We start from the raw sequence: 14,635 nt of genomic DNA on the forward strand, positions 1-14,635 counted from the left end.
ACTGGCATTTTCACATGTTTTTCAGGAGTCTCTCGAGAAAACACTGAATAAGGAGGTGACAATGGGGCAGCCAATCCTTGATATTCTTGAAATCAATCGATTGCGGAGACAGCTGCTACTCCAATCATCCGCGGGGGACCATTGCTTGATCCTTACTGCTGGTATGGACAGTGGCCTTCATGAGGAAACGAGCAGCTCCATTGGAAAACAAGAGAAGCCCGGTTCTATCGAGAAGCCCGTGGAGATGAATTTGGCTTGCAAGCCAAATAGGAGTTTGACCAGTAGTGAGTTTCTTCTCCCGGATCCTAGTTCCAACAGGACCCATCTAACTGATAATTGCAGAAGACTCAGTGAGCAGGATCATAATCATGGACAGGGAATGCTTGGGTGCCATTCTACTAGCTTAAGTAACAGGAATCAACTCACAGAGTCAGGTGATGTTTTTCGTAGAACTCTATCCGAGGGGCAGTTTCCAATTATGGCTGATTTGTCAGATAAGTTAGATGCAGCATGGACTGGTGAAAATCATGCTGGGAGTACAACGCCGCGGGAAAATGGCTCTGCAGTTCCCAATTTACCCATGATTGATTCAGCTGAAGCTGTGGTGGCTATGTCTGAACTGGGAGAACATTCTTGCGACGGAGATGACAGGGGGGAAGTGAAGTTGGCTCAATCTCGCATGTCCATGCCTGTCAAGCGAGCCGACCCTGTGGATGACATCACAAGCTGGATCAGCAAGAATTCGGGGGGCAGTGCTCCCAGATTCAATTCCCATGTTGAGTATAATCCCGTGTATTTGTTTTCACTACGGGAGTTGGACCAGCAATGTGGAGTGAGGCTGCGGTTTCCAGTGGGAGTGAATGGGACTGTAGTGCCAGTTTATGATGATGAACCAACTAGTATTATTTCATATGCACTGGCTTCATTCGACTATCATATTCAGATATCCGACGAGCGGGCGAGGCTAAAAGATAGTGGAGATTCTTCAATTTCTTTGCCGCTTTATGATCCAGGGAGTTGTCACTCTTTTCAGTCATTTGATGAGACTTCCTCTGAATCTTTTCGGTCTCTTGGGTCCATAGAGGATAGCTTATTGTTAATATCAGGGAGCAGGAGCTCTCTGGTTTCAGACCCACTTTTCCATACCAACGGAATGCCTGTCAGAGTTTCTTTTGCTGATGAGTTGGGGAAAATGAAATATTCTGTTACTTGTTACTATGCAAAGCATTTCGATGCTTTGAGGAGAACTTGCTGCCCATGTGAGCTTGATTTTGTAAGGTCCCTTAGTCGCTGTAAGAAATGGGGGGCACAGGGTGGGAAGAGCAACGTCTTTTTTGCAAAAACCTTGGATGATAGGTTTATCATCAAACAGGTCACAAAAACGGAGCTAGAATCATTTATCAAGTTTGCTCCGGAGTATTTTAAATATCTCTCTGAGTCGATTGGTACAAGAAGTCCTACATGCTTGGCAAAGATTCTGGGAATTTATCAGGTATGAATTGTTTGAAACCCTTTTAATCTTGTTGGTTTTTTCGTGGCTAAAAAAATGTTGAATACTGTTTCTTAGGGCATTCAGGCAAGTTGTGAGGATAACTGTGATTTTTGGTGGTCGAGGATTAACAATGTATAGCCATGAGAGTTTGGAAGTAAGACATGATTTCAAACCAAGGTTCAAAATCTTGAAGAAGTGACTAGGAGTCTACAAGTACATAGTCTGTGTCAAGTCAAAAACTCAATCTTATACTTGATTGAGTTTCTTGAGTTTAAAAGAGTTAGTATTTTTTTTTTCTTCTTTTGAATTTTAGAGTCATGGTCTCCTCTTTCTTTTTCTTTTTATTTTTTCTTTATTATTATTTTTTTTTTTTTCTGCAAGTTCAAGGAGAGTTCCTTGATCACTCGATTGAGCCTTTTGGGTTTTTGAATAATTTACTCACTCCCTTAAAAGGAACAACTGCTATTTGAAATGGTCTGATATCCCGAAAAAGGGTTTTTTGAATGAGCAGTATTTAACTTCTCCAGCACGTATGGAGAAAGTGACGCATGCGAACGCTAATAACCCCTGCACACTTGTGGTGCTGAACTTCAAAAGGGGCACATGCGAAGATACTGTTTCAAAGGGTTTTGACACCGAAGGTAGTTTATATCCTTCAGATAATAGCACCCAAATAGAAAAAGAACCAGAAGTGAGGCAGGATTGACGTTTGCATCCGGACGTGGCAGACTTTCAGAAACGGCTCGAAGATTCTCAGATGGTGGTTTTTCCAGAAGCCAGGGAGGAAGAGGAGTTTGGGGCTGGGGCAATGCTTTGCACGCAGGTCAGGATGGCATACTTGCAGAAGGTGATTTTCATAGATCGGAGCTGCAGGATGCAGTCCCATTGGTAATCAGAGATTAGAGGAACAATGCGTTGAAGGAATTTGGGGCCTCAGTTCCTGCGTCTGAGGTAAATAGGTCAGCTTATGGACAGTTGCAGATCGGCAGACTCTCGATGGCTCAGGGGATGAATTGAAACAAGACAGTGACAATGGAAATGGCGTGATTAGTCGGAGTGACTTTTGGCGACAGGCCAGAGGATTACGTGGCACTGTTTGAATTTGTAAAGGAAAATGGCAGGCATATTATATGTCACGATACGAATGTATAGGGAGGAGGTACCAATGAAAAGTTATTGTGGCTGGAAGTTGGGAGAGTCAGTGATGGGTGCGAGACTATGACTGATGCACAACAGGGGCAATTGGGATCAATAGGTGATCAATGCAAATAGAGTTGGAATGTGAGGGGACTGGGGTGTGCACAGAAGAGATCTCAGATCAAAGAAATGTGCAAAAGATTCAATTTGTAGTGTTTCAAGAAACTAAATGGCAAGACTTAGATGAAGGTATGGTCAAATTGGTGTGGTGGGGAAAATCTTTAGAATGGGAGGCTTTAGATGCAATTGGGTCATCGGGAGGTATTCTGGTTGGAAGGGTCAATTCTCTTTATCATTGGTGTTTAAAGAAATTTTATCAGGATTCTGACATGTATTTTTGGCAGTGTATGAACCAAACAGACCATGTATGAGGTCACAATTTTGGTCAGAGCTGGATGTATGTCACAGAAGGTCGCCTTTACCATGGTACGTGGGAGAGGACTTCAATGTGTCTAGATTCTCACATGAAAAATCAAATGGAGGGAGGATAACAAGAAGCATGAGCAGTTTTTCAGAGTGGATTATTAAAAATGAGTTGATCAATTTACCAATGGGAGAAGTAATGTTTACATGGTCAAATGGGCAGGTAAAGGTTATTAAATCAAGGTTAGATCGCTACGTACTTTCTCCTAAATGGGTAGAGAAGTTACCACTTGTGCACTAGAGAGGTCTGTCGTGGCCAATATCTAACCATTGCCTGATTTTGTTAGAGATTGTTGAATAGGATTGGGGCCCTCGGCCTTTCAGGTTCAAACTCGCTTGGTTAGAGATTGATAGATTCTCGGAAAAGGTGAAGGAATGGTGGTCTTCACTGTCGATTTGAGGGGGAGTAGGTTTTGTTCTCTTTCAGAAATTAAAATTGTTAAAAGGTATGATAAATGCGTGGAGAAAAGACATCTTGGGTGGTTGAGAAGAGGAAACAGACGTCTTGGGTGGTTGAGAAGAGGAAACATCTAAAATATGGAATGATATTTTCATCTCTTGGATGCCAAAGAGAAGGCAGGTGACTTTCAGATGAAGATGGAGCTTGAAGGGAAGTATTTAGTGCAAAGTATAACGTAATAAAACTAACATTTATATATATATATAATTTAATAAATAATCATGATCCACTGAGGGGGCATCTGTGGTAGGACTAAAATAAATGTAAGAACCTCTTTGATCAAATAGAGTTGAAAAAAGATCAAACACCTTAAGCAAACTTGGCCAAAATTTTAGGGGGGAAAAATTCCACCGAGGCTTTAGGACTCTCTACTTGGATGGTTATGCGTTGCCTTTCTGATCTTTATTGTTGTTTTTTGGAACTTATACTCTCTTGTTGATGTGGTGGGAAAGGTTACATCAAAGCAGCTGAAAGGAGGCAAGGAGTCAAAGATGGATGTTTTGGTTATGGAGAATCTTTTGTTCAGACGGAACGTATCAAGGCTTTACGACCTCAAGGGATCTTCACGATCACGGTATAATCCGGATTCAAGTGGGGCCAATAAAGTTCTTCTAGATCAGAACTTGATTGAAGCGATGCCAACTTCTCCAATTTTTGTGGGGAATAAGGCAAAGCGGTTGTTGGAAAGAGCTGTTTGGAATGATACTTCTTTTCTTGCGGTAAGCATATTGCACCTTGATGCTTCATACAATGATGAGAGTATCTATGGATGGACCTTTGACTGTGCTGATAGCTTTTTGCGTTTAGAGCATGTTTGGATTCAAGAAATCTTTATTGTGGGATTGGAAATTTCAATCAATATGTAATGGTTATTTACAAAGGCTCTATGCAAACATGGTTTCGACTTGTAGGCCTGTTGTTTGGATAGCAAGTGAAAATCTCATATTCCTCTCACAATGGTTACTTTGTATCTTGTGCTTGGGAATCCAAACTATGGAAAAAGGCTTATGATTGCTCAGTAGAATCTCCTATTTTCTTTTGCTATCCAAACAACATAAGAGGTCACATCAATGGAAACCTTTGGATTTCCTCATATCCAAAATGCCCTTAACACAAAGCTGCATTCCCAAGTTATGTTGGAATAGGATCGTCAAGGGTTGCGCTAACCAGTAGGGCCTTTGGGTTTGGCCCAATTGGGCTGGGCTTAGGTTGCTAAATTAAGCCGAAGGGCTGAGTTTGGGCCTGAAAATAAGCCTGTCTATTATTTGGGCCAAACTCAAACTTTATTACAAAGCTTATGGGCCCGGCCTGTTAGATGATTTCACTATAAAACATATGCATTAGAAATGGCATCTCTCTCTCTCTCTCTCTCTCTCTCTCTCTCTCTCTCTCTCTCTCTCTCTCTCTCACACACACACACACACACACACACACACACAGCTCAATGATCTGAACTGTGAATCTGACGTGATTCACTATAGATGTGGGGGGCCTAAAATACTTTTTTGGTGGACTATTTTCCCTTTGAATACTGTTGTTGTATCTTTGACATGTAGCATGTACCCATATCCAGACTGAGCAGGTTATTGCACTAGTGGTGCAGCCCTTAGTAGTTCACTAGTGTGATCAACATTGTTTTAAATAGTACATAACATATAGCATAACGTTCACCCTTCTATAGTGTGTAGCGTATGCTACACAATATTTCTGTTTTTTTTAAGTAAAATAATAGGAGAAAACATGGTAGATATTAAACATAAATATAAAAATAGCAAAAATGAAGAAGGCCAAAAAAAATAATAATAATAATAATAATAAATAAATAAATAATAAAAAAAACTATGCTTCAATTTTCAAGTAAAAGCATGTTAAAAAACAAGTTATCAAAAGCTAACCCAAATTACATTCAAAATAAAACCAATGACATCAACAAGTTTCTAAGAAAACTACATTAGTTGGACACTATTTGGAGTATCCCTGATATTATTGAAATATCACCAATAGTATCTGTATCTCTAGTTCAGTGATATTGATAACACTAGTATTGATACCAATAACACTGGTAGTATTAGAAATTCCGGGTACTGGCGATGTATAGTTAAGTATCGCCAATGTGTCACCAACATTTTCAACTGTATAAATTCCTGGTGCTGCTTGTATCTCCATTGTAACGGTGATATTTCAATAATATAGCCAATGTTTCAATATTTCCAAAAATCTGTTCATTAACAAAATTTCCATTTCAAATTCATTCATGGGTGCATGTTTATATGTACTGTTCAAATTCTTGACAATAATATTACCGTGACATGGGCGATATCGAGACCACAATCTTTTGTTTCCTTTCTAGTTGTTGACGATTTCTTGGCAAAATATCGTGTGTTGTTGATATTTTGAAATATTGATGGGTGTTTGGATGCAAAGTTGGATGGTTGGACTGATTTCTTATGACAACACATGCTTTTAGGCCCCTATCAAATGGAAACTTATTATGTGGCTTTTATGGTGTTAAAAAGAAAACTTATTATGTATGCATTCTTTTACAAAATTTTATTCCTAAATATGCAAATATGTGTATTTTAGTATCTCTTAAAGTTTCATTGAAAAATTCCACCGTTTTCCCCATGTTTCCCCATATTTCCGATTATTGGTGATATCAATATTATTTCCATATCTCCAACCAGCGAAACTTGTAGCAATAATGTTACTTCAAACACTTGGATCATTCCTATCAAACTAGATGAGTTGGATATCAGGGCACAAGATAGAAAGTAATGGACAATCACCATACAAAAGAACTTCAGCATTTCCAATCATCACATCGGCCACATTATAGAACCCAATGCACAACCACTCAAAAACCACTACTGTCGCATGGTGGCCCTCAGGATGGACTGGATGGGTTGGATGCCATACCATACACGCACCACAGTAGGCCCCATGTAACAAATATTTGTGAAAGTAGCTTATTCTACAATACTAAATAGGAACCGATTTATCAAAAAGGGGAAAAAATATGAAAAAATGTAAGATACCCTAAGTGAATCATTATAAATCAAAATAAAGTAAAATGCTAATTGAGATTAAGAGTAAGAAACATTCCTCTATGTAGCTCTAGATCAACTAGAAAAATCCTAATCTTGAGCTACACAGCCATACAATCATGAAATGGGGGAATCTTGTTCCTTTTTTGTGTGCGCTTCAATGCATATGAAAATTTAGACAAATGATCTTCTCATAAGTCTGCTCAATCCCTTCTAATTTCATCTTGAACGCTTGTCCAAATTGAGAGAATCTGATCTCCATTTTTTTTTAAAGGCTAGAAGTGTCATGTGGTCAAGTGCTAGGGCTTTTGAAAGCCCTCTTCAAATAGCTTTTGTTTTATAAAAGCTACATTCCGATGTTAGTTTTGCACCATTTTAAATGGTTGTTAACTCTTCAGTCATACACTTGGCACGCATGTTATTTAGTGCCATGTGTGAATTTAGATGTAATTCTAGACATGTGCTCCATCCACAATAGGACCCGAAGTTTGGATGGTCTAGCTGTACTTCAATGCCACATGTTAGGAGGATGAGTCACCACCATATTTAAATCAGTGTTGAACTAATACTGCACAATTCCTAAAAGTTATGGCTTAAAACCGAAAAAATGTTGCAGCCTATGCTTCACGTTACAGTGTATAGTGTAGCTGCATAGCTGCATAGCATATGTTACATACTACTTATGCTACTTGCATGTGCTATGTAGCGTTATAGCTATGCTAGGTGCTACGCTGCGAACACTATTCAAAACACTGGCTAATAGCATAGACTACTAGCAGGACCAGTGCAGGATCTAGTTGCTGTGTGCCACTGCTGCAGTCGCCATGCAGGTTCACCTGTTGTGCCGCTCGATAATGCAGGTTTGCTCCTCGCCATGCTCAAACACGTCAGGCGCCACTTAATGGAGCCGGATTCTCTTTCTTTCTTTCCGACAATTCTGCATGATGGAAATCATGTGGAGCTTCATCAACCTTTAACATCTATATACCTTTAACATCTATATAAACCCCAAGGTCCCAGGAAGGGCATGATAGTCATTACTCATTACACACTACTTTGGAAGAGAGTATTCTCTTTACCCTCACTGAAGACTATTGTCACGAGTGTGGAGGTTGATTCATGTCAAACCCACTTCTTACTCATACATATGAGAGCCTTGTATATAGTAGATATAGAGAAAATACTATCATAGAATTGTGTAGAGATCTCTGGAAGTTTTTGGAGGTCTGTAGTGAGATTAGTAGCTGATACAAGTGTAGAAGAGTGTAGAAGTTTTCTAGAATGATTTTGGCCATTGGATGAATGACACATGGAACAATCTAAGCCTTGATGTAAAGTCTCTAGAGAGATCTTAGGTCTTTATATAGGGGAGTCCCGTCATTTGGGACTCAACTCCTCAAAACTTGTAAGCATTCCTCCTTTGTGCAATATAAGCATTCCCATTCTCTCCCTTCTTGTTCTTTTACATTCCTGCTAAGTCCTTGGTTGCAGTGATCGTGGTGTAATTAGGAGTTACGTTGACTCAAGTAGCATTTGAGTTTATATGAGTGTTGTACGAGCGAGGATTCTAAGGAGTTAGTGAGTCTGTGAAAGTTAGTATCAAAGCCTAGTGGGTTTAGCTAGTACCATATCAATTTTGGAGGTAAGTGCAATCTATAATATTGAGAAGAGGCGTTATTCATCCAAAAACCAGAAGAGGGATTGGTCCAATGACTTAAGGGTGATTATGGATTTTGATTCGTTAGATAATTGTATTGGCAGGTTGGAGCTTACCATGGTTGGAGGGGATGAAAGGTTGGGGAACTTGGAGGGAACCCAATAAGTCCATGCTAAGGTGATCAAGCAAGTTGATGATCATATGATGAATATGATGGAGGTACTTAAATCTCAAATTATCGAGATTCAAGAGGTGATGGAGAATGAGATTAAGGAGCTACATGATGTCATCATCACTCGGATGTCTATAAAGCACAGCCCATCAAACTGGTTAGACAATAACCATCTGATATCAGTAGTTAAATTTGTACCTTCCACTATAACTTTCCATTTGATGGTCGCACCTTGGATGTTAAGTGGTTCTTTTATGCTCTAATGTTCCTGAGCTAGAATGATGAGGACATCCATGTGCCACCTGTTCTAGTGTACGCAAGGAGGAGGAGAGCACCAGTGTCCTTATGGAGTGTGAGCTCTGATGGTGGATTATTTTTGTTCAAAAAAACTCTTTGTTTTCCCTCTTCATGCGATGTGAAGACCTATTCCAAGAGATTTGGAACAAAGATTAGTGTGAAGCCCTTCTTCAACCCTTCTAGAATCCTTCCCCATTCTTTTCCTTAACCTTACTCATCAAAACACCACCCTAGGGAACCCAAAACCTAGCCCCAAACCCCACACATGTGACCGTATGACGACACATGTGAAGCCCAAGGCTGGTTCGTACGGCCCCTTCTTTTCCCCTTTGATTCCCCTATGCAATCTCATCAAAACCCCTTCATTCCCTACCCTAAACCCTAGCCCTATTTCCTATTCCCCAAATCTCCAAAACCCTAAATTCCTATTTTCCCTAATTAACCTAAAATCCCTAACATCCTACGGCCCAAAACCCTGATTCCTTTTAATTAATACCTAAAGCTCCAAAACCCCTTAGCCAATTGAACTGATTAAAACCTAATTTCGACATTTCCCCAAATTCCCTAAACCCTAGGTTTACCTACAACCTAATTAACAAGCTTTAGGTAGTATTTGGTCTTCCCTTTTGAAATAGACGTGTTCCTATGCTATTTGGATGTTCTTACATCCATTAGATTCTAGTTTCAAGTATTTAATAATCATGCATGGCATAGCTTGTTAATTGTGGCTTAGACTATTCATGGTTTCTTGTGGGAATCTTGAGATGTTTGATGATTTTAGCATGTTTTGTGATTTTGATTAATTAATTTAATTTGCTGAATGATCTCACCTCATTATTTAGCCACATGCATGCGTCCTGCATCATAGAGGCACTCCTTATTGTAGAAATACTAGTCTTCATGAAAAGTCTCGTCTTTTCCATGTAAAAAAGGTTCTATCATTACCGTTCAGCATAATCATTACATGGCTATTCCTTTTTTCATGCAATGAAGACTAAGGGTATTTGGAGCTTTCTTTTTAATTCGAATTCTGCCTGTCTGTCTCCTTTGCTAATATTTTAATTATAATGGTGCTACTGCAGTCAATTGATGTAATGGATTATTCATTACTGGTGGGGGTGGATGAGGAGAAGCATGAGCTGGTTCTGGGGATAATCGATTTCATGAGGCAGTACACGTGGGACAAGCACTTGGAGACATGGGTGAAGGCTTCAGGCATCTTGGGCGGCCCAAAAAACGCATCTCCAACTGTGATTTCACCCATGCAATACAAGAAGAGGTTCAGGAAAGCAATGTCCGCATATTTTCTTATGGTCCCAGATAATTGGTTGCCTCCTACCATCATCCCCGACAGTGTAGTATCTGACCTCACTGAAGAAAATTCCCAGGGCCTCTCTCAAGAATAATGTTGTCCTCCATGCCTGTATATGTTGGTGGGTAAGTTGGGATCAATCATCTCGTTTTCCACTGTTTCCAAAAAAAAAAAAAAAAAAAATTGTTTTGGTTTCAGCCTCATTTATATTCTTCTTGTTTTAGACTGTGAATTATTTGTTAAAGATGTAGAACAAGGATGTCCTAGCCATGAAATTTTCATCAGAGGTACGATATTAGATGACCTCTGAATGAAATATCTGTACAAAATTTGTTCATGTATTTAATGAAATTTTAAAGCAATGCATAGCCTATTTCTGGGAAACAATCTCTTTTCTCTCTTCATGCATGTATGCTACTTTCTGCATATCTATGTAAGCATGAGTGCATGGACAGACGGATGGATTGGGTTGGGTTGGATTAGCGGGCTCATGGCCAAAAGAGGGAAGTGTGTCTGATTGTTGAAGTGGTTTCATCAACACGTGTTACTGGATCATGGCTAAAACTGAGGGGTTGGTGGTTCATGGCCAAATGAGGGAGGGCGTCTGATTGTCGGAGTGGATTTCATTAATACATGTTGGTGCGGCCTACAATAAACCGTTTGCACCACATGTCGCCAAATGAGGGATGGTGTGTTTGATTGTCAGAGTGGATTTCATCAACAGATGTTGGTGGGGCCCACAACAAACCATTTGCTCCCCATTGTGGCCAAATGCAGGAGGGCATATCTGATTGTTGGAAGGGATTTCCTCAACACATGTTGTTGGGGCCTCCAGCAAACCGTTTGCACTAGATAATTTCCCATAGTATGCATCTTTGTGTGTGTGTGTGTGTGTGTATCATCCCATTATTTTTGCCGCAAACTTGTCAGTATGTGACCTAGTGCTTTGTGATGAGATTAACATTTGCCATATTACATATTTGGAGCAAGAATGTTTTTTGTTCTATAGTTGTCCTTGTTTTTTTTTTTAATGATGATAAAAAATAAAATAAATTTTTTTTTAAAAAAAGGCCAAAGCCAGACAAAACAACAAAAGAAAAAACAAAATACAACAACCTAGAAGCCCTTATAGGACCCGCCCAGCTTTCCGAGAAACGGACTATAGCCTTCGAGGCCACTACCCATACAATTACGTACCTTTTCACTACTTGAATGACTCCCTCTACTTGACCCGAACAATTCCCGAAACATCTATTGTTCCTCTCCCTCCAAAGGAACCAAAGGCAGGCTAGAATTGCAAGTCGCCAAACTTTTTGAACCGCCTTCGTGTGCATTCCTGCATGCCACAAGAGAAAAAATTGGCCGATGGATCTTGGGGAGACCCACAGTTTTTTCCTTCTCTAACCAAAGGAAGACAAAAAGAAAAATGCAAAACATCCAGTAGCATATTCCAGGTTTTACAACTGCATGATCGTTTGGCCTTGTTGTGATTGAAAAGAAGGAATTTTCCATCCAGGAAAAATTAAGGGATTCTGCTGATACCTGAAAATTACTTAGGGTCATTTTGGTTGGTTCCCAAGTACCTGCTTAGGATCCTGTTCGTCTGTGTGGGCATTTCGTGTTTATCTTGTGATGATTAGATATTTATTATATAAAATCGAGAAAATGGCAAACAAAGAGTCTTCAATAGGTACCAATGTTTTAAATACAGATGATATAGGCTGATATATCCCACGATATATCTTGTATCCCACCCTTGCGATACAATATACACATGTAATGCCGATAATCCCACATGTTTGATCGGATGAGCATTTTCAATTTTCAATCCTTTTTTGTTTGTTGAAATTATGTTAAATCAAAGTTAAATGGTTATAAATCCATTGGTTCTTCATGTTTTGCATAAAAAATCATGGAGTTGGAGCTTTGATTTTGATATTCATTGGTTCTTTATGTTCTCCATGTTTTTTTCAAAATTCAATTGAGACTAATTTCGAAGTATTTAGGAGTATTTGATGAAATCATCATCACATACACTCTAATTTTGAAATTTGAGTGTAGGTGGTATGTTTTGAGGAAATTTTGGGAAAATTCAAAATTTCCCCTATTTCTTCCAAATTTCTTGTAATGTTGCACTCCAAACATGAAATCAAGCATGTGTAGGGGCTGATCTACTGATTTGTTAAGGCCTTGTCAATTTTTGGTAACTAAAAATTATTTTTTAATTAAAATTTATTTTAAAAATATTAAAATATTATTTTTTTCGAAATTTTCCTTCGACCAGCCGTCAATTGAGACTAATTTCGAAGTATTTAGGAGTGCTTAATAAATTATCATCACTTACGCTCGAAATGTTATGCATCAATTTGAATATAGTTGCATTAGTTCAGTTAGACAGCGCATAGCTTACAACCCTATACAAAGGAAACTTATTATATGCACTTCTTTTTTGAGATGTTATGATTTAAAAGTGTGTATTAAGGTCTTTTTTTAACAATCCCTGATGTTTCGTTGAAAAATTCAACCATTTTCACAATGTTTCCCAAAAAGTGCGATAAATCACTAGATACAAACGATATATCCCATTCGATAACCAATACGTAGCTATATCCCAAGGATGTAATAAGTAATGCGATACTGATATTTCAAACACTGATTGGTACTTGAGGGCAACTTCTCAGACTATACAAACAAAGAGTCTTCAACTGGTTGTTGAGGGCGACTTCCTAGACTGTTTGACTGGTTGTCAGCTGCAATGGTAATGCACGCTGCTTCTGGACCATTTCTTTGTGATGTCATGGGCATTATTTCCACTTCTTAGAGAGAAATAGTTTCTATCAGGTTCTCAAAAATTTACCAAGTCAACTCATTCACACAATGGTTTACATCGAAGGGGTAACTCAAAATAATTTTGAAACCCTGTAAGCTTGTTCTGTTGCTCAGCTCCTCCAAAAACTGGGTACACCTCGCTCTTCTCGCCTGAGCAGATCATGTTCTGGGAACCTTCTTACAGGGAAGCTAATTCAGGTTTAGATAAGGTTCAAAACCAATACAAGGTGGCTGGCTTGAACCGATGCATTGTATCTTCTTCTTCTTCTTCTTCTTCTTCTTCTTCTTCTTCGCTAATTGGAAAGGGGTAGCTAGCAAATAAAAAATAAAAAATCTTGAATCCGAACATTAAATGTCATCCAAATCATATTATCATTTACATGGAAACAATCTCCATTTGAGATTAATAGTCTGTTATTGATTATTGAAGAAAGACACCTTGGTCTGTTCTCTTGATTTTACTTGTTCATACATGAGTATTACTTGGATATACATGCATTCATTGAAACTGCTCTTCAGGAACCTCAGATCTTAGTCCTCTCGAGCTGCAGCACCCTTCTCAACAATATCTTCAAGAAGCCGGGTTGCTTGAAGGAAATCAAGAATTTGGAAATGCTGAGGCAAGCTGAAAGGTATAAGATAAAGTAAAATAAGGCGACCTCTTCAATTGATTGTATCATACTTGATTCAGAATTTACCTTCGATGGTAAACCTTTTGCAAGGCCGGTCGGCGGAAACGTGGGCCCTCATCATATCCTTCACAGATCACCTCCCCTCTATCATCTCTGTAACAGACGATTCCCCTTGATTGATCCTCAAAAACCTGTCATATTCAATTTCAAGAAAAAAGAAAGAAAGAAACTGATGGAGATCATGCAATGTCTGTAAACTTAGGCTGAATATGGAAGTTCCCAGTTCTGAGTTCCAATACAATGGGCTTGCACCAAATTGCAATTTAGATAGTTCTCACCTCCCCATTCTAATTTACAGCAGGAAAGAAATGAAAAAGAAAAAGAAAAAAAAATGGAAGCCCACTTAACATGAGTTCCATTTTCGGCGATGGGTGTCACCAGAAACGCGCAGATTATAATGTTGGCTTCAAAGACCTGCCAAATATGATTTGGCGGTACATCTAAACACACTCTCATCGTTTTTAGCATACTCTTAATGGTGCTGGGTTTGCAATAGAAAGAAAGACAGACCTTGTTGAGATTGAAGGACCTGATCAAGGCAGTAGATGTTTCACTGGGGGGAAAGTGGCTGTTATGGAGCATGAAAACTCTGGTGCCAGGCTTCTTGTTGAAATTACCACCTGAAATTGCCATTCGAGCGGAAGAACATCTGGTTGCCATTGATCCTGCTTTTGGGGTACAGGAATTCCAAGATAAGAAGATTGGAAAGAAATGTTTTTCTTTTTTTTTTTTTTGAATTTTGGTTTTGGATACTTTGTTCACAAAGTCAGTTCAAATAATGCTTGAGTTGGCAGCTTCCACTTATAAGATTCATATATATAGTAGAGTCATTCCATGCACTAGCAGAGTATCACTTCTGTGTACAAGTGATCAATGTAGCATGTGGCATTCATGTCCATTGATCAAAACCATGTCGACCAAATCATGGGTCCCATTGCAGATGGTGCAGAGACCCTTAATCTGGATTTGATTGGACGGACCTAAACATCGATTGATGGGCTTTGTTCGTTGAATACAGACCATTGACTCATTTTAACCATCTGTTTGGTGGAAATCCGGA

At 39.1% G+C, this 14,635-nt stretch overlaps 1 protein-coding gene across 3 annotated transcripts in view; it reads left to right on the top strand.

The window, feature by feature from the left end:
- Positions 1-13,819, top strand: part of LOC131228245 (1-phosphatidylinositol-3-phosphate 5-kinase FAB1B-like) — a 34,204-nt gene extending 20,385 nt beyond the window's left edge. The window contains exons 9-12 of one of the 3 annotated variants that reach the window (XM_058224140.1): positions 26-1,492; positions 4,025-4,291; positions 9,825-10,179; positions 13,403-13,539. In XM_058224140.1, the coding sequence (XP_058080123.1) occupies positions 26-1,492; positions 4,025-4,291; positions 9,825-10,148 (2,058 nt within the window). In that variant the 3' untranslated portion in view covers positions 10,149-10,179; positions 13,403-13,539. Of the gene's footprint in view, positions 1-25; positions 1,493-4,024; positions 4,292-9,824; positions 10,180-13,402 lie in introns of all 3 variants that reach the window. The other 2 variants (XM_058224141.1, XM_058224142.1) reach the window with 2 other exon arrangements.
- Positions 13,820-14,635: the final 816 nt, after the last annotated feature.

This window comes from Magnolia sinica, chromosome 15 (genome assembly GCF_029962835.1).
Source record: "Magnolia sinica isolate HGM2019 chromosome 15, MsV1, whole genome shotgun sequence".
Taxonomy (NCBI): domain Eukaryota; kingdom Viridiplantae; phylum Streptophyta; class Magnoliopsida; order Magnoliales; family Magnoliaceae; genus Magnolia; species Magnolia sinica.